General features: G+C 42.3%; 1 protein-coding gene across 1 annotated transcript in view; it reads right to left on the bottom strand.

Moving 5' to 3' along the window:
- Positions 1 to 7,920: 7,920 nt before the first annotated feature.
- Positions 7,921 to 20,146, bottom strand: part of jph1a (junctophilin 1a) — a 37,801-nt gene continuing 25,575 nt past the window's right edge. Inside the window, exons 6-8 of the mRNA XM_037079777.1 lie at positions 10,760 to 11,496; positions 9,295 to 9,391; positions 7,921 to 9,106 (exon numbers count right to left, since the gene is read on the bottom strand). Of these exons, the coding sequence (XP_036935672.1) occupies positions 9,311 to 9,391; positions 10,760 to 11,496 (818 nt within the window). The 3' untranslated portion in view covers positions 7,921 to 9,106; positions 9,295 to 9,310. The remainder of the gene's footprint in view (positions 9,107 to 9,294; positions 9,392 to 10,759; positions 11,497 to 20,146) is intronic.

The raw sequence follows: 20,146 nt of genomic DNA, 5'->3' as shown, positions 1-20,146 counted from the left end.
ACTTTAGAAGTGGGCACACACTCTAGTCACGGTCAGGTTCGGCATGTGACTTTGCCCTGATCCTGCCTGGACTTCTTTCATGCAGGAAAAGTGTCGACTGTTGAAATCTGAGGCTTCAGAATGAACGCGGAGTCATCTGAGCTGTGACACCAAGAGTACTGAGACTACTGAGCGTGCCTCTAAATTGTGCCGTTTGACCCAGAGGTCGGGTTCTCCTGATGGAGGATGAAAAGGAAATTGACCATTTTTATTTATTTTATGCTGCATTTGGAGATCAGGCATCTACAACTGACCCGCAGGTGGCATGTAGGCGATCGTTTTTTTTTTTCTGGACTGCTCAGGTCAAGTCTCCTTTAATTGAATGTGCTCACTGCTCCCGATTACATCTCAATGGTGACTTCTGCAGAGGTGACACCTGACCTGGTATTTGTCTTACAGTAATGCCAGGCTTAGCTATGCTGTCAGTGTGTGTTCCAGAAAGTTCTAGTCGCTTCCCGCCTGTTGACTGCTTTTGACTCACACGCTTAACACGCGCACGCACTAACACGCGCGCGCTCACACACACACAACCAAAAACAATCACTGACCTTCCAGTCCCCCATTACACTATTAGTGCTTATGATCAGAGCGGGTGGATGGCGGCAGCCGCTTTGATGTCTCTCTGATACGACCCGCCCCGCTGCAGCTGCTCTCAGCTCTATTTTGGGGAGGCTGCTGTGGGCCCTTAGAGCAGGGCTTCCTTAACACACAAGCACACACACAAACACGCACAAATACACGCAAGCTCTCTTGTCATGCCAAGTGATATAATCCATCCTTTTAAAACACTGACTGTATGCTTTGTCAGATCACACTCTGGTCATTCTGGAAACAGTGAACTTGCTAGAAAAGGCACCTCTCCATCTGTGTGCTTGTCAGTATGTATAATATGTATTCATTCTGAGTTGAAATGTGTTAAAACGACTTTGTTGTATAATTTGTTGAGTTGTGTTGCCTTCGTCGTAGAAAATGTTTCCGACAATCATCAAACCCGGAGAAATCCACAGCCGTACTCACGTTTCAATAGGTCAGTCTCAGGATAGCGAACGCAGCCGAACAAGACAACACTTAAGGTGAATAAGACTTTCAAACATTACATCATCTGCGAACATTCATGCCTTTAGTCACATTTGATGGATTTTCTTTGCAACGGTGGTTGTTTAATGTTGGCAGGGTCTGCCAAATCTAAACAAAGTGAAACAGTATGAAATTGTGCTGTTCTTTCAGGTTGGTTTGTTCATTCAGTCATGAAAACAAAGACAGTTTGCTTATTTAGTTTGCTTAGGCAATAAAAAAAGAGATCTTTCTCCTCCTCCCCAAAACTACATATCGCTCCTTTAAATGTCGGTGTTTGTCTGATGTCTGAAACTGAAATCTGTTACATTCAGCACTGTTTGGATTCTTACAGGCCGACACACTAGCAGATACAATGATGTTGACTTAAGTAGTATAACACCCTCACCCACCCCCTCAACCCCCTCTTTTGCCACCAGTTTCATCACCAGTGGGCCAGTCAAATGTCAATACATGAGATCATTTATGAGCAGTACAATAGCTCAGCTGTGGAGGCCCTCTGAATGAAACCAGGTCAGAATTTTGGTCATGATAGTGAAAGATGGGGGCGGGGGAGGAAGTGTCTTTGGGCAGTTCTCCTCTGAAAAGAGGGAAAGGCCTGTCACAATGAATTCCAGGGTGCCGTCCCTTTTGCCTAGAGCGAGTTGTGTTGCCCCGCTATTCTCATGGCGCTCCTTATCTCATGAATCCTCGCTGGGAAGGAACATCATCGACCCGTGGCATGTCACAATTATGTCTCACTGGATGAAAGGTGAAATAATTATGTGCACCATAGATTATATACCTATTTAATAGGTTTATTATAAGTATTTCTATAATATGCTCATCAAAATAAACTTATTTTTATTAATAACAGCTATGTTCTAATTTACTTATCATCAAAATATATCTATGCCTGTTTGAATCATGGTATAATCTAAAAGATCAGATTCTCGCTTTATTAGATGACTTCAAGCTCAGACATGCTGAAGCCGATCAGCTCCACCACCCTCACTAATATTATTTGGCGACGGTTTGAACACTGACTCACGCGGCACACATCTGTCGAGTGCGATGCTTGGACGGACACAACGTCTGGCGAATTGTTAAATCACTGGGTTCCTCAGGAATCCTGTCACACGCCGACGGGTCGACACTGGCATCCAAAACGCGCTCTACCCAACAAAAAAGAAGCGCGGTCATCACGACTGCTGTTCCGTAATGTGATACCAAAAACACAGTGGTGGGGCCTCTTAATCATGTGCCACTTGGATAAATAGGCGCACAGGTTGCAGAGCTGTTTGCAGACACAAGAGTGGCAAGAGAAGAAGAGGCTTTCATTATGAAAGAATGTCTCCACAAAACGACAGCATTAGGAGCATGTAGCAAAGTGGTAGCAGTAGTAGCATGACAAGCCCTGAGTCACAGAGGCCGCAGTCATTGCAGTCATGATAAAGAGTGCAGCCTGCAACACAATAATGTTCATGAACCCATTAGGACAGAGTAGACTGCTCGTGGTCACAAGCGGAGAGTGGTGCAACATCTTCACAAATCACAAAATGGTCCCAAATGTCCTTGAAAAGATGTTCCTGCTTTACATGTTTGTTTTGAACTAAACAGTGTCAGTTTATTGCCCCCACTCCCCACATGATGAGAGCTTCAAATGGCATAACAGACAGATAAGTGGATGTGACAACCATTTACTTTCAATAGCCCGAGGCTAATGCACTGTGTTGAGGCCCTGCTTGTTTGACCTATAATGAGTCACCCAGCAGACCCCCCGATGATAAAACCTTCAGCATAATTCCCGGGGAGATGAACAGGACGTGAAAAGTCTTGCGCTTCACCGGCGTGGCTGAACGTAAGGACCCCAGCGATAGTTTTCTTTAGATGACAGGGTGATTGGTTTACGCTTTTTGCAGCTGAGGTTTGTTTGTGCAAATTTAACACACGAAGTGATGCTAAGCTAAGCTAGCTATGCGAGGCATGGAAAGGGGATCTGCTTAATACTGATGTCTTAGCAGCGGTTTTTAAAAAACGCCGGGCACTGATATCCCCTCACTGCTTACAAGACTTAATCCAATTTTAGAAGCACAACCAAGTTGCTTTTTAGTCAGAAGGTGGAGGCTTGAGTCTCAGAGAGGGAAGTTAAATATACACACACGAGGAACTCTGGCTTTCATGAAAGACTCAAGATGCCCACGGTATGTTGTGCGTCCGAGCCGATCCTCACATGCACAAAGCAGATAAAGACATATAATTATTGAAATTGATCAGAGTTATTCTTAATGAAACAATCAGCAACAAATGTACAGATTTTGTAACAATCTATAAAACGTCCCCCCTTTATACAGTAAATGACAAATGGTTTGTATTCAACAGTAAATAAATATAGAATGTTTGTCTTTTTGTTAATGTAGGCCTATTAAATCCTTCATAACTAGTGTATATACACTTAGTAATGGATGCTTAACCACGCAGTATAACATACGTGTAATCATATATAATATATAATAAGCAGATGCGCTGACAGTTATTGCTCATCATTGTCCACCATGTTTATTCTCTGTCTGCTTATGGAGATAATTCAGCATATGATTACATTATATAGTATGTGATATAATTATAAAAGCAGTCAACAAACTCTTTATGTACCCGTTTTTTGGCCGCTTGTCATAGCATCAGTAAAGACTAAAAACAATCACAACATGTTTGTAATACTTACTGTAAGCATCATAACAGATTCTGTGATCGCAAAATCTGTCAGATTCTCACCTTACTCAAACTGGTATGAGCTAATAACCCTTGGAACTGATCATGTCTAAATAGAGAATATAATTAAAGGCATTTCACTAACTGCTATTAAAATTGGAAATAAAAAGCAGAATTGAAAATAAAGCACAAACGAATGCATGAATCTGTCAATAAATAGGAAAAATTAAAAAAGAGGCCCTAAAAAACAACATTAATCTATCAATATACAGTATATATCATCTGAAAATCAATCACCCCCGTAGTTTTTCCTTCTCTTCATACGTATTATATCATATCATCTTCTTGAAGCTGCACTGTCCAGTTTTGAGGCAAGAGTTTTAATCAGAAGATGAAGATGTTCATTTACTGACTTTTTTATGCTTAAAACAAACTGTATAAACAAAATCTTTGTTTTCATGACTGAATAAAATGAATAAATAAACCGACCTTAAAGGACAGCGCGGTGTCATACTGCTTTACTTTGTTTTATTGTGGCGGACCCTGCCACCTTTCTACCTTCGAACAGCGTTCTGGGACCTCATTTTCCCCTGAGAGCAGCTTGTCTATTCAGTTATGGCAAAAAAATATATATATATATCTCTGGGTTCATATTATTACCTCATAAACACCAGGACCTTTAAATACCACCTAATGAATACTATAATTTAATTGCATTTTGTTTATTTATTCTCTGGTTAACTAAATACATGTTTGATAACCTTTTTTTGTGGCACTCGTGGGCCTCTGTAGTGCATCTCTAAATGTGACCTTCTCCTTCAAAATCCCCCTCTGCAGCTGTAAAAACGTTACAGACAATACAATGTGGCTGGTCGGTTCGTCAGATGGGGAAGCTTCTAACAGGCGCAGCACCAAGAAAATGAACACATCAAATGCATGTCGGGTTGTGTTGCCAACCACAGCCCTGCGGTCGTGAGTCTGCTCCCCCGGTGCAGTTTGCCGAACACAAACAAGACGTCGCTGTCACTGGAATTAGTCAAACAGCCTTGATGAAGGTGTGATACGCTTATAAGGTTTTGGTTTATATTTGTCCGGGAACCGCTTGAGCAGCTAAATCTCGTCCAGCGCGCCGTGTCACATCAGAATAGTAACAGAGATATTCTATACTATTACTGACAAGTTCAGCTTTACATCAGGCTGTCGGGTGTCAAGATTATACACTTTTTTTCAGAACATCCCCTTCAGAGGCAGTGATACTATAATAAATACATAAATGATGAGGCTGCCATGTGGGGTTAAGACAAACACGTGGCAAATCAGAAGCGAGTTGAGGAGTGACATCTAGTGCTGGCTCCATCAGCTCCAGGCACAGAAAAGCCACGTTTACAATCCCAAACAGCAGCTGTGGTCACACGGACAGTGTTGCTTCAGTCCGATTAGACCGTTTGCATGGATGCTAAAACAAAGTGTCCGATAAGATGTGCAAAGTGGTGCTGCCCCCTGCGAAGCGTCCGCAGCAGATGCAGAATAACAAAGTCAATTCCTTTATCCAGTCATTAGCTCCCTCTGTTACTACACCCACAGTGCATCCTGGGAACACGTTGGTTCGCCCCTTTCAATCATGGAAGGCATCGTCCTTAGATCTCTGACAAAAAAGTGGTAAGCGCCACAGGCCATTTCCTTTTGCCAGGGCACAATACGATATAGTTGCGTATTTACATGATCATTAGGTGCTATGTTTCCCCTTCTGGACGGCTTGTAAGAGGCTTAAACTGCCCACCATCTCAATCTGATTGAAAATTCAACCAGATTCAGGAGGCCTGATCAGATCAGTCTTTCCCCAAGTGAGCTGTTTACGTAAGGCATCTCGTGACTGGGCTTTTATTCTGATCACAAGTGGAATATCAGGGTCCGTGTAAACGCGGCTAGTGTGACATGTGAAAGTTTTTGCCATTTTTTTTGCAGCGTCTGCCGTCGCCAGGGCAGAGGGCACAGCAAGTGCCTGCCATGGCGTCACAGATTCCTGGCAGGTGCCGCTGCTGGTGTAACCCTACACTAATCTGAGGCCGATCAGCAGTGGAAACAGGACAAACTGACCCCAGACAAACTGTGGCACCTGCCTGTGCTCTGTGCTCACACCGCTAATGTGAGACCCCGACCAGGATACTTTGATTTCATGCCCACCCCCACCCGAGGTCTCATTACGAGTAGGTCACCATGAGGCCGTGACTGCCGAGAGGCTGAGCTCAGCTGAGACGAGGGGCCTCAGAGATGCAGAGGAGCCAACGTCAGAGTGGAATTTAGCATGTTCTTGTGAGACTAGACATCCATCTATTCAAATCTGTTTGTCGACCTAGTTGATCTTATACTATTTATGTTGATATACCGTATATCAAAGGTGCAACATGTGTGAATTTTGGTTGAGAACATTCAAACTTATCCAAAGTAAAATTACTAATGGACGGTTATGGCATTGTTAGTTGTATGAACTGTGTTGTGAGGCATGTTCAGAATGCTAACCAGCTAGCTCTTATGCTAGCAAAAAATCTAAGTGCTGTATCGCAGGCAGCCAGTTTCTTCAAGAAACTGAAACAAGTCCAGCTGCCTGCGATACAGCACTTAGATTTCCCATCACCCGGATGACTGAGAGCCTTCATCAACATCAACACCGACATGTCCAAGCTCCAAGTCCGGACGACGTTAAAGCATCACGTCTCCTGGATCCCCTTCTCACCTGGAAGTTGTCAGGTAGTGATACTTGGAATGACGCGTCGGCTCAAAAAGAGCAGCAAAAATGTCAGAGACGAGCAGAGTTCAGTTTAACAAGGCATAACATCTTTATTGTTATACACATAACTTCATCTCCAAAGACTTTGCACAAATCAGTGGGGTAACACGAACCTTGAGATATCAAAAGTCTCACGCAGTTCCTCGTTATATCCTTAAAATACTCAAAACAAGTACATCTGCCTTTCACATCCCCAAATGGTACATACAGTACATCCAATTAGAAATAAAGTATTTTTTTTTCCACTGTCAAACATTATCATATGTGCATTACATTACCAATTACAAACAAGTTTATAATCATTGTCAAAATACAGGTGTGCAAATTGTTAGAAAAATACCAACTCATACCAGATTCTGGATTGTGCTCTGTAAAAATCCTTACAAATAGTATATAATAATCTATATATAAATGACTCCAACATGCAATGTTGCATTTCAAAAAATATCCCATAAACAGGCTGCTCTGTTAAACCCTCTGAAACCTCGGTCTTCACCATGCTCGCGTGAAGACGGATAAAACAAGAAAAAGAGGGTGTAGCAAAGAAAAAGGGAGAAAGTTGTTAGTCAATGCATTACATTTGTAATATAATAATTTATTTTTCTTGGTCTGCGTTTATTGTCTATTCCAGATTTTGTCAGTTTTCCTCCAGTAGTCATGTGGACAGTTTTGCAAACATCTAGCTGGCTGAAGCGTTCTCCAAATGTGCTGCTCGTTGTGTCACAGACAATAGAGTCAAGTTGAACTAACAGCAAAGATTAACCATAATAAAGCCCTTTTTTTTTTAATGATGACCAAAGTCCACAAACACATCAGTTGTACAATGAATAAATAATTAATCTTGGTAGTGATGACAGTAAATGTCAACCTTATAAATAACCACTTTTTTTTTTGTTTTTAAATCAAAGAAACTCATGCCATAACTGCAACAATGACTACCAACAGCTACGATGAGGCAAGTTAAAAGCATGATTCAGGTGATGACAACAGTCAAAGTATCCCCCCCACCCCGCAACATGACAAAGTTAAGACAAGGATGGCATCTCTTTACCCCCCACCCACCCCCACCCTTCCTCATCTTTATCTGAGGTAAACAGTAGTACTGTTAAAGACATTTAAAGGCATCTCTCCTTCTCCCTGGTGCCACATTCCCTATGGCCTCAACCTGAATAAATTCAACTTTCACCGTCCACGAGACTTATCCAGTCTCAAAAAGTACGCAAGCACTGACGGGCCGACAGGAGCAGCCGTGGGAGCTGCGCCTTCGTGGTTTTACACTGAAACAATGAAAGCAAAGACTAGAATGAGGGAACACAAGCAAAATGGTCTATCATTTTACCCAGGATTTAATAAATAACATAAGACATCTGTTACTTCACTCTCACAGAGATAGGTAGCTTTAAACGCGTGAACCTCCATCCTGAACACAGTGCCGGATATGAATCGACACCTTCGATCAAAACCAGTCGTCGGGATCGGGATCAAAAGGATTTTCTATAACTTTTTGTTTGGCAAAATATACTAGAAGCTTTCCTTTGAAAAAATAAAACATATTGCACTTTCAGTGACATGAATGTGTCAAATTAACAAACTCAATTTGTTAGAAATGAGTACAATTTCTAAATAAAAGGGAAAACAAATTGATTTGCTCCTTTGAGAAGAGATTTCTTTTGTCAACAACAAGCATATGACTTCAGGTAACCAACATTCAGAGAACAATGAACAAAAGAAAAAGCTACAGTTAAAACAGAAAACAAACAAAAACAAAAATGTTAAAAACTGTACCATGCACGGGGAGTGTTTCAAAGCAGTGTATCCTGGGTTACAATGGACGGAGCTCGAGGGAGCCGCTGCTGTGATGATTGGGTAAACAGAGTAAGACTGGCGAGTGACCGTGCTAGCACTGACTGCTGGCAACGGCCGTGCCCAGTTTCCTGCTTGCAAGAGTGGTGTGAACCCCCAGAAAACTCTCCGTGCACCCGAGCACGCTCCCGCTGTGGCTGTGACCCCCTCCCACCCCGGCCGCCGGGCTCACATCTCCCCATCAAAACGTCAGATGGCAAAATAGAAAGGCAGCTGTTTGCTCCCATCATCTAAAAGTGCATCTCCACACTCTTCCAGCAAAGTCCGTCAGCCCACCGCTATCTCTGCCAAGGCAGTGGGAGTGGGCTACAGACCAGTGCTTGGATCAGCACACGTGTGGGTTTCAATTACTTCTTTTTTCAGACTGTGTATGTTTGGTTGCATTTTTTAACTTTTTTTTTAAATATATATATATATATCTTACTAGATACGACATTTCACCTCAGCTTTAAGAGAAGCCAAAGGAGTGCTAATTCACAGGGCTGGCCCTAAAAAAGGCCCATGACAGGTTGGTGGTAGCGATGCCTTTCCTCCTGATTCTCTTCGGTGTCACGTTGATTCCTAAACACCTACGGCCGCCCCCGTGTCTCACTGGCGCCATTTTCATTTCTCAAGGCCGGCGATGCAACTGTACCGGTTGCCATGGTTTCACTGCAACATAAGATGGTTTTGTTGGGATTTAATTGCCTGCTTGTCACATTTCAGACACACATTGTGGCACACAGGACACACTGGACATGGATAAAAACACACTGATCTTTAGAAATGCATTAAATCATCTGCTCCTTTTGCATTTGTGTTGATGAATAAAGGTGTTTAGGGAAAATAAGTGAACTTACCTGAGAAGCAGCATCATCATGTCAGAAAATGGACAAATATAATTGCAAGGCCAATATTCAACAGCATTACCATAGCAACAAGGATGGAGTTAGGACCCTGCAAAATATGACACGATGATAAAGATCAGATCTCACATTCCTCACAAAAAAGATTGAGAAACATTTGAATAAAAGAAGTAGGCAGTGAGTGAAACAGGAAGTCCTAAACCTGGAAAATGAGTAGGCATTCCTGCACCTCCGGTGCCCTCATCTCGAGATCAGTGGGCATGAAGTGAGGCCTGTGGTTTTGTTCTACAACATACATCGGTGAATATCCACTTGTTGATTTTGAAGCTTCAACATGTCTTAGACGGTCAGTTGTTAAATAGCAGGAGTGGAGGTAACTAATTACATTAACACAAAATACTGTAACTAAGTCACTTTCTGGGGTACTTGTAATTGAGTATCTAAATTGGCTATTTGATCACAAACAGGCCGATGAAAACCCTGACATATCAACCAAAAATTCAGAAGTCCCAGGTTTAGAGAGGCGACTGTGACCTCTGAGCAAATTGGAGCAGGAGTTGGGAGGAATTCAGACTGAGGATTTGGAGAAACATGAACCACATTGACTGAATTCCAGCTATTACTAATGCGTTAAACATCAGTGGTTAAAAAGTAACCAATACTCTGAGCAGCATTAGGGAAGAATACTTTGTACTTTTACTGAAGTGTTATATGAATACCAGGAGTTTCAGTTGCAAGTGAGAAATATGTCCTGAATGTAACTCCACTCATACTTGGATACAGATTTGAAGTACTCTTTCCACCACGGCTAACTAGTAGCTAAATGAGACTAGAGGTAATGGCAAACACACATGTAGGTTAACTTCTGTTTGCCACAGACCTTATTTTCTGCAATAATCCCAAGTCTAATGGAAATATAGGCTTTTTGTCAAGGGAACTTGGGGGGTGCCGACTTCCAGGTCTGCCTTGAATGTGTCATCCCTACAGCACTCTATAAAGGAATAGTTCTATATTTTGAGAAATACACTAATTAAATTTCTTGCCAACTCGCCAAGATGATAAACCTCATGTCTTAAAGATGCAATATGTTAGAATTGGGCATCTGTCAGATGCATTCTCAAAACGGAAAGGGGGCAGTGTAACCAGAGTAACTGCTAATTGCTGCTAACTGTAGCTGCCATTAGCTAGTTAGCTCACATAGCCGTGCAGCTAGCAGTCCGGGCTGGTACGGTATATGGAGCACCAGCATCCACTTTCTGTAGATGATTTTTTTTCGTTTTCAAATAAAAATCTTTTATGTTGCACCTTTAATGAAGCTACAGCCAGCAGATGGTTAAATTGGCTTAACACAAAGACTAAAAACAGGAGGGGGCCCCGGCCTGAGCGCTGTCCGCAGGAATACACAGATTTTCTCACTCCTCCTTAAAAAATGATTTCCAGTCCTGACACTGATACTTACTGTTTCTTCCATGTTTTCTGCAATCTCCATACTGGCTTTCTTTGTGTCTGCGAGGCTCTTTGGCTTTAGGGAATCCTGCTTCCTGAGTTTGTGGTCGCTTTTGCTCTCCCGTATGGAGGCTGGCTTAGGAGTGGGGGTACTTAAGGACCTAGGGGGTTGTGGGGGCATACGTGCCAGGGCCAGGGCACTAGGCTCTTCCTCTATATCCTCCTCAGGGTCGGGTGGTGGAGGGCCCTTTGTAGGGGGCTTGACATAGTAACTGTGGTACTCTGTGTGGAGCTCGCCATTGACTGGAACCGCAGGAGGCTGTGGAGGAGGAGGAGCTGACGCTGCAGTAGGCTGATGAGCTTTCGCAGGTTTAGCTGGAGCCTCGATGTGCACATGAGAACTTTTCGGGCCGTCAGGTACAGACGGCCTCTCCTCTTTACTCAACTTTCTGTTAGGCCGCTCTTCCTTGCTGGCCTTGTGACTTGACCTCTCTTCTTTGCTTATCTTACGGGAAGGTTTTTCCTCTTTGCTGGTCTTGCGGCTGGTGCTGTTGGCGAGCTGACCTTTCTTCTTGCTGGACTGAGGCGAGGGGGGAGGCGTGGCTACAGGGCTGGTCACAGGGGAGTGCGGAGGAGTGGTGCCTTTACGGTAAAAGTGTGGAGAATCTTTTGGGGACTTTTCCGTCTTTTCTACAGGAACCTCTTTAATCTCAACGGGCTCCTTTGACTGTTGTTTTATGTAGTCAGGTCCTGCAGAAGTGAGAGAGGTAACAGACATTAACATAAATAATAGTTTACAGATTGATGCATAAACTGTTTATCACCACACTAAGGTCACATGGTACATTATTGAGATATAACAGAGCCAATAATGCATGGGCATAGATACATGAGGAGGTTAGCCTGCTCACTGGTGTGCTAGCCAGTGTTTTTTTTACAAATTTGTCAAAGACATGAAGCAATACTGTTATGCATGCACTACATGTATTGCAAAGCTAATATGCCATCGGCATTAGCTAAACAAACGCCTGACTTTTCACATAAAAATACCTATAAGTAGCGCTAAATCACAGTCTTTAAATAGTTGGCTAAGTCCTTTTTTGGGCTATACTAACTTCCTGCGGAACACAGTGAATAGACTATGATACGTCCGAAATCCAGCACAAAAGTTAAATGTTTTTATTGCACTCAGGGCATAATTCAGAGGGAAAAATAAAGAACATCGAACTGTCTCTCAAGTTTACGAATAGCTTAATATGAAGCTAACACCACTAGTTGGTTAGCTTAGCCTAGCACTAAGACTGGAAATGGGGAAATGAGCTAAGCAGCTAGCAGGGTTCTGTTCAAAGATAACAAAGTTGGTCAGTGAACTTCTGAGGTGCTGCGGTTGGGTTTTTTGCTAGGCTAACTGTTGCTGACTGTCTGCTGACTGTAGCATCATATTTAGGTAGTTGTATCTGTCACCTTGACTTTCAGCAAGACAGCAAATAAACCTCTTTAACAATTTCCAAAGGTTTTCGGAAACAGTTTTTAAAAATTATCATGAATTACATTTCAATTTAATGATAGTGTGTAAAAGGCAGAGACTAGTGCTGCTACACTGAGAATACAACTTCAGCCAAGATTCAAAAGCCCCATTCTCTGAGGTTCAGATGGTTCAATGGGAACACAAGAGATCCAACCAAACAGTGAGAAAATGCTATTCTGATGTTTCTGCTCCAGCCACCGTCCATAAAGCCAGATTAGGAGAACAGAGCGCTCCTAATTTGCTATCCATCCTGCCAAGCCACGAGCTAGATTTAATCCAGAGCTGGCCCTAAGCGTAGTTGAACTTTCACTTAAAATATTCATGAATCAACATTATATATGCAATCATCCTGCACAGGCTGAGGCAGACGGGGAGAAACAGACTGATTAATGCAGGGTCACAAGCACCATTTCATGAAGAAAGCCTCCTCTGCCAGCTCATCTTTATCATCAGTCATTCTCTTTTATCAGTGTGTTGTTTTCCTGGAAAAAAGGCCCCCTGTCACATCGATTCTCAGCAACAAACTAACACGGCTTTACAGATAAAGAGAGCCGACCTTAAGCTGCAGTGATGCCTCGTTTTTTTTTGGAAGCTCATACTGTTTGCGACTTCCTTTTCCTCCATCAGCTTTTTATGTACTGACGCCCAAAGACGATAATAACACGACTGCAGCTAGACAAAATGTGCACTCCTCTTTTAACCACGTGTCACGTATTTGAATTTTCATTGTGAACATTAAGCACTCTAATGTATGAACAATGGGGCCTGGATCTGAATGTAAATGCCTTCCTGCATGTGAGAAAAATGACACTTTATCCGTGCCTTTGTTCTGCACTGAATTAATATTTATTAGAGACATCAGGCTCTTTGTTGGCCTGTTTTTTTTTTTTTTGCACTTCGCCTAAATTGGACAGTGTCAGAGTGACTAACACAGGGACAATGCTGCTTTGTCTGAAGTACATCAGATGGCATGACCAGAGAAGGATCCCTTTGCATTGCATATAGTCGCTTCGAAATAAAGAAATTACAGACTATCATATTTAAATGTATATGATGATGCAGAAGCCGGTCCAAACTATGATCTGTTTGATTTTTTTTTTCACTCAAATTCACCTCCAACAGATGCTATGTACTCAGTATGTTTCATGTTGCTGTGCTCAGTATTGACTGGGTTATTGGGCTGGAAAAGGGGTTAAACTCAGAGATCAATAAAAAGGATTTATGAGACGCCTGTTATATGCATCCCACCTATTACATTCACACACCGTAACTCAATAAAAGAATTCATATCAAGCCAGACTTGACACTTGTTAGCTCTTGCAACCTCAAACCCAGAAGGGAACAAGTGTATCCAATCCCACATGAGCGTAAACGGCCTTATCGCAGAATCTTCTGGGCCTCGGCACTCATAAGCCCAAAGTATTTTTCGGCTGCGTGGCGTTCTTAATTTGTTTCATAACCGCCGCGACCAGTAAGACCCACTACAAAGAGAGCAGGGGACATCTGAACATCTGTGGGGCTTAATATATCTGCCGAGCTTAATTTCACACCATAACTCAATAAGAGTTAGGGCTTCGTGGGCGGGCCCGAGCTGATTCGCTCTGTTTGGGGACAGATTCCTCCGAGGGGTTCCAGACATTTCCTGAATGGTTTCTCTCAGCGTGAAAAAAGACCCCCAGCCTCACACACACAGACACCGCACCACAGTCCTGAAGCCACGCTTAATTCCAAAATAAGGCTGAACTGAAACGTGCTTTTTTGTGTCAATCAATAAAGCTAGTGAACAAACTGACAACGCAGTTTAATACGGCTTTACTTTGTTTGTATTTGGCGGACCCTGCCACCTTTCTCGCGTCAAACACTATTCCGGGGACCAGATTTTTCTCTGAGAACAGCTTGTTTATATTTGACTTTGTATTATTACCTCATTCTTACTGTAAATATTAAAATTCTGAGTCTGAATTTCTGCTTGGTTAATTAATCTCACCGCTCATGGTTGATATTTCAGCATGTGTAGATGTTGTTGTGAAGAGCGAGTGAAGATTTATTGGATGTGCTCTACTAAGGAATCCTGACAGGTCAGCTAGAACATGTACTGGGACTCAATTACCCAAATGGCCGTGGTGTTTCTTTCATTTAGACATTGATCAGCTGGGCTGAGGCTGCAGTCCTAAAGAGAGGGTCATTAAAATAGGCCGTGGTATCAGTCATGACCGAGACAAAAATACTCAACACAAACCCGGAATGAGCGCAAATGAAGATGTGGATTGAGGCATTAAGTATATTTCTCTCTAAATTTAAAATGTGTCTCAAAAACGGATTTTCTTCTTTTTAAGAAAAGTGAACAAATTTGACACATTCAGTGTCTTTTTCTTCCGGCCTCATCGTCTCTATGAGGATATTTGAAACACAAGCTTTTGTTTAAGCTGCGGTTGCCAGTTCTGTTCATGTTAATCCACAGCACATTTTCTGCTCCAGTGCACTCTTGGCAAAACACACGCGCTCACACACACACACACACACACACACACACACACACACACACACACACACACACACACACACACACACACACACACACACACACACACACACACACACACACAATCATATACGCAACAAACCAGAATGGCTGTTGAAGACCCAGCCTAACCCCTACTGACCTTAATATGAGATGAACAGCAGTAGCAAGAGAGGAGCTTTATGTACGTGTGTGCGTGCACGGATGTTTGTATATATGTAATGTGAGGGAGGGCACAGTGTGTGCTGTTATCACATCTGTTGCCAGTGTGCATCACTGTGAGCTCAGTGGAAGATTTGTTGACAGTATCTCATGAATTTAACGTTCAAGGAGCACTGCTGTACGTACAGAGAGAGACAAAGACAGATTTTTTTTCAGCCTAAACAAACTCTAAGCAAAGCAGACTGTTTGTATTATTACCTCGTGAATATTGTAAATATTAAATTATGAATGTGAATTTCCTCCTTAAAACTACATATAGCCTCTTTAGTGGAATGCATGAATGCATTTGCATTTTCCTTTTTTTACAATGTTTTTTTATGGATGCATTCGGCTCTGTTTTAGTTCATATTCATTTGGATATTATCGATGTATTAGTCTGTTCAGTGGGTTGTGATCTCAGCATGCTCCCAACACTGTTATATTTACCACTCATGACTCAATTTGTAGCGTTTTAGATTGTCTCTTTCTTCCTCCTACTCACACTGGCAGATGGGCAGGGGGAGCTGTCATTGTTTGGATTACTTCCACTACTGTTACATAGACACATTCTCTCTCTCTCTCTCTCTCTCTCTCTCTCTCTCTCTCTCTCTCTCTCTCTCTCTCTCTTCCACACTTCCATTTGCACCGAACACATGCAAATAAAGTGTACTCCATTGTCTGTGGCTACTGGTTGAGTGTAATCAGTGTCATCCGGTGCTTTGTTGGTAATTTGCTGCACAACAAAGCGGAACATGGAGGGTCTCGTGTTCATGTGAAATGACGTGTGTTTGATGGAGACACTCGTCATGCTGGAGGATACTGAATGAAACACACCAAAACTAGAGAAGGAAGCTACAACCAATACTACAGACTTAGACACAAACTTTACATTTGACAAATCAGAATACAACTCAGATCAATTTTAATTCCCAAATTCAGGAGTGCACTTGAGCTTCACCTCTATCATTAACAGCTCTGGTTGTGCTGTCTGGATTATGATCACTTGTTTTTAAACTGTCCGCCAGTCCAGAGACTGCTTTTCAAAACCTTACCCACAATGCAACATAGCCACGGAGGAACGTCACTGGAGGGAAATTGATCAGATTACATACAGCTTCCTCTGGAGCCACAAAAGGCTTAAAACGACTTTTTTCACATAATAATACTGAGATCTGTCATCTCACTTTAATGTGTTAAATTGGAGGAGCTGCCCTCACAGTAATGAACTGTCAATTGCTGTCACAGTAATAAGCATTACTTGGTGACTACAATTTCAACAAATGGGATATATAATAAAAGGTTTTCAGCGTTTGTTGGGAAAAAGGTCGGATCAGTTGTATTTTGAAATACTTGATATGCTGTATCCTTGAAAGTCTCAAGTTGCTGCATGACTTTAAACTTAAGCTGAACTACTGTCTTGAAACTTACTCCACGACACCTGCTGCCATGAATATAAAGCAACACCTGCTCATGTCCGGTTCTCAGCCCTGACAGGTCCTGGCTTTTATGGTTCCACCTGGCCCAAGTGTACCTTGACTGGGTCAAACAGGGCGGAGAGGGATCCCTGCTGGGGGCCTCCCAACCTCCAACCCTCCCCACACTCCCCACCCTCAGTGACCGGCTGAAGGAAGGGACAGCTGCTCTGCGTCAGCCCTTGAGAGGGGCGAGTGCAGGGCCGAGCTCCCTCTCAGTGCATAAGGATTTCAGCTATGTCTCCATTAGACCCCAGTGAGCACCAAATATAGCCCAATTAACGTCACGACACAGGCCACGCCCAGCTAACCCTTGCTGCTCCCCCTCCAGGGTGCTGTATGTGAACCAATAATAAAGGTCAGGGTCCTGTTCCCTGTGACCCTCTCTTCCCTTTTGAAGTACACACTCCCAATCTGGGTGATAATCTGCTATGAGTCTGACATGCCAATTACAAACAACAAGGGGTTTAGACCCCTGGTTGTTACCCTAGAGGAGTTACTGGAAGCTGACGGACAGAGGGAAGTGAGAATATTTCCACAGTAGAGGTAGACGTTGAGGAAGCAAAGCAGATTAGTTTGGGAAAGTTACACAAGTTCTTGTAAATGCTGTAGATAGTCAGATTGAGCAAAACTGTCCCTCTGTAACGCTGGGATAGAAATGGTGATCTGGATTCCTCACCCACTTGGTATAGTTCTTTAAAGTATGGTGGTCATTTTGTGAGAGAAGTGAAAATACGGGAACGTGTTTACCCTCAAACATCAAATAACCTGCTTGAACCAGCAACACACCTTCATTAGACAAGTCCTGATTACTCAAACTGCTACGAGACGACTTTCATTAAGTAGAATTAAACTGAATCAATTGAAAATGGGTTCTGGCTATATGCAGGTGGCCTGTCTGGGCTTACCAGACACGCTTACGCAACCCGACGTCTAAACGCAGCGGCTCAGATGTCGCCCTGCGCTGCACATTATGACAACATCGTCCACTTTCTCATTCATGATCTGACTTATAAGGCAAGGACACTCTCCGCATACAGACTTGCGAACCAGGAGATCACCCGGCCTGCCAAGGATGACCGCTGTTTTCCACAACACAAACAAGCCGCAGGATGTCTCTGGCCCGGGCTGGCCATTTCTGTGGCTTAGTGGAGGGACATGCTTGAATGGGTCCCATTGTCAATCTATTTGTCACCCACTATTTTGTGGCGCCTTTTGGCAAGGGCCCAAGGTCGGCCAGCTCATAGGCCTAAATATATGACACGCAGTGAGAGAGGCGGGGTGGTATAGATCTTACACTATAAATAAAAATAAACAGAAAAAGTATGACATAGCACTTCTGAATATGCTACTTGTAATAGAATTGACACACACTTGTTTCAAATTAGTGTCATCTTAAAGGGGCACCATGTAGATTTTGGAGAATAAATTCAAACCCTGTTGGAAGCTAGAAAGGTGGCAGGGTCCGCCAAATATAAACGAAGTAAAAACAAGTATGAAATTGTGTTTTATGGTCAGTTTGTTTATTCAATTTATTCAGTCATGAAAACAAAGAGTTTTTTTATTTAGTTTGCTGAGACATCATTTTCTGAAAAAATATAGAATATGTTATCAAAATATATTTGTTAAATATTCTTAAGGCAACATGACTTATATAATAGCATGTGTTCTAACATATAAAGGTGTAGTTGAAAACATAAGACAATAACTAAAATTATCTACAGAGTGGGAAGAAATGACAGTTTTGACAGTACTGACATTAGCATGCTACCTGGCTAACCCATCCAGGTCCAACGCTCTCCTGCTGCGCCGATCTCACTGACCATACTGTTAGCTACAAGGCTAACTGAGCTAACTAGCTTCTTGCAGCTACAGTTAGCGGCAATTGCCGGTCAGCTGGGTGATATGTTACTCCCTATTTGTTTAGAGTATGAATTCAACAGGTGGCTAATTCTTATATACTGCACCTTTAAAAATGTATCTTTTTAACATATGACAATGCATCATTTAGTATTTGCCAATAGATGCTTGTTCTGTAAGTGTGCTGAATGCTTGCTTAATTGCTGCAAAGATTAAAAACTTGATCTAAATCTGCTCTCAGAGGAAGATCTCACAATTAACCAAGAAGTGAAGAAATGCGGCAATGCTAATTTAAAAACTCCATTTTGATTAATTTTTTTGTGACGCTGCCCTCTTCGTGCCCTTGTGCCCACCCCTGAACCCATGTGCATCATGAGCCCTTTGACAAATAAGGATTTGTACCCCTCACTATTTATGTAGTATTATGTGTCCTGCATAGCCCTGTAAAACTCAGCTTACCTTGTAAATGAACTAAACAGAGTTGAGTCGACACCCTACGCTGCATGCTGCTGTATAGTATGGCAGTGTGCCTCTTAAACCCCCAGGCAGAGGAAAGATGAGAACCGCTCGGTATTGGTAGCAGTAGGTGTTCTTGAGCACCACTCAAGCACAAGGTTGACATGATCTACATTCTGAAAAAACAAATAAACAAATAAAAAATGCCAGAAGAAAAGAAGAAGAAACCATTTTGTTTTTCTCATTCTTTTTGGCAGAGTTTACTCCGAGCAGTGAAACACGGGCCTCTGAGAGCAAAGACAAGGCTTCCATCCAGAATACAGTACCCTGCTTCAAGCAGGCTCCGCTTTGTCTAAGCACAAACACAGCCCTCCATTGTGGTGTTAGAAGTCATCCTCAATACCACTAGTCTTCGATTACAGTCCTGGAACATCCAGCCCTGTGCTTTTTGTGCACCCAAAACAAGCTCATTAGTGACTCTGACACAGCCTGTGTAAACAACTCTGAAACTGTGCAAACATCATTATTCATACAAAGTAACCAACCTCAGCAGTTACCCAGTTCCGAAAAACATGGTCTGAATGCTGGAGGATTGTGGCGCTAAAAAGGGGATCGTGGAGGTGAGGGGGGATTTTAGAATAGCTTGGCTGGGTTGATGTCCCGCTGTTGAGGATGGACTGCTCATGTGTTTAAGCCCCCCTGCAGCACTCTTCCTCTTCAACACTTGGCCAGTCATGTTTAAAATGTACTGTATGTCATCAAGTGCACTGATGTGACATTGATAAGACAAGATGATATTTCTGCTAAGCCATTAACATGGCTAATATAAATGACTATTCCTGTTTACATGCAGCAGTGAACATTTATGCCCCAACATGCCATTTATCACATCAAAATATGACAAGGAGAAACGGCTGGATCGGTTTGTGCCATTTTGCTTGTTTGCATCAAAATGCAATTTTCTTTTTAAAGAGAGAAAAAGTCCAGGGTGCCTCAGAAAGGTCAAATAAACTGTGATGAAGATGCTCTCTGGAACACTGTATATTCCAAAAGTTGATGTTGAAGTTTTCTTACTTAGTAAATGTCCGAAAGCCAATTACCTCAGAATTATCAAGTAGACTTTTATATTTCAGATGTACCATCTAAAATGATACAATTTATATAATTAGTCTACTTTATTAAAAAAGTAAATTTGAGGTCAAAAGTAAGTAAAATAATTTAGTAAGATTTTACAGAATAGGAACTATTGAAGTTCATGCACTGTCAGTGTTTTTTAGAATTTATGAAACATCCATCTCAATAAAGGATGAATAAACTTATTACCAGAAGACTGTTGGATTCTTTCTTTTATTCCCTCCACAC

This window comes from Acanthopagrus latus, chromosome 19 (genome assembly GCF_904848185.1).
Source record: "Acanthopagrus latus isolate v.2019 chromosome 19, fAcaLat1.1, whole genome shotgun sequence".
NCBI classification, from domain to species: Eukaryota; Metazoa; Chordata; class Actinopteri; order Spariformes; family Sparidae; genus Acanthopagrus; species Acanthopagrus latus.
Note: the sequence above shows the minus strand (reverse complement) of the source record. Positions and strands in the feature narration are given on the sequence as shown.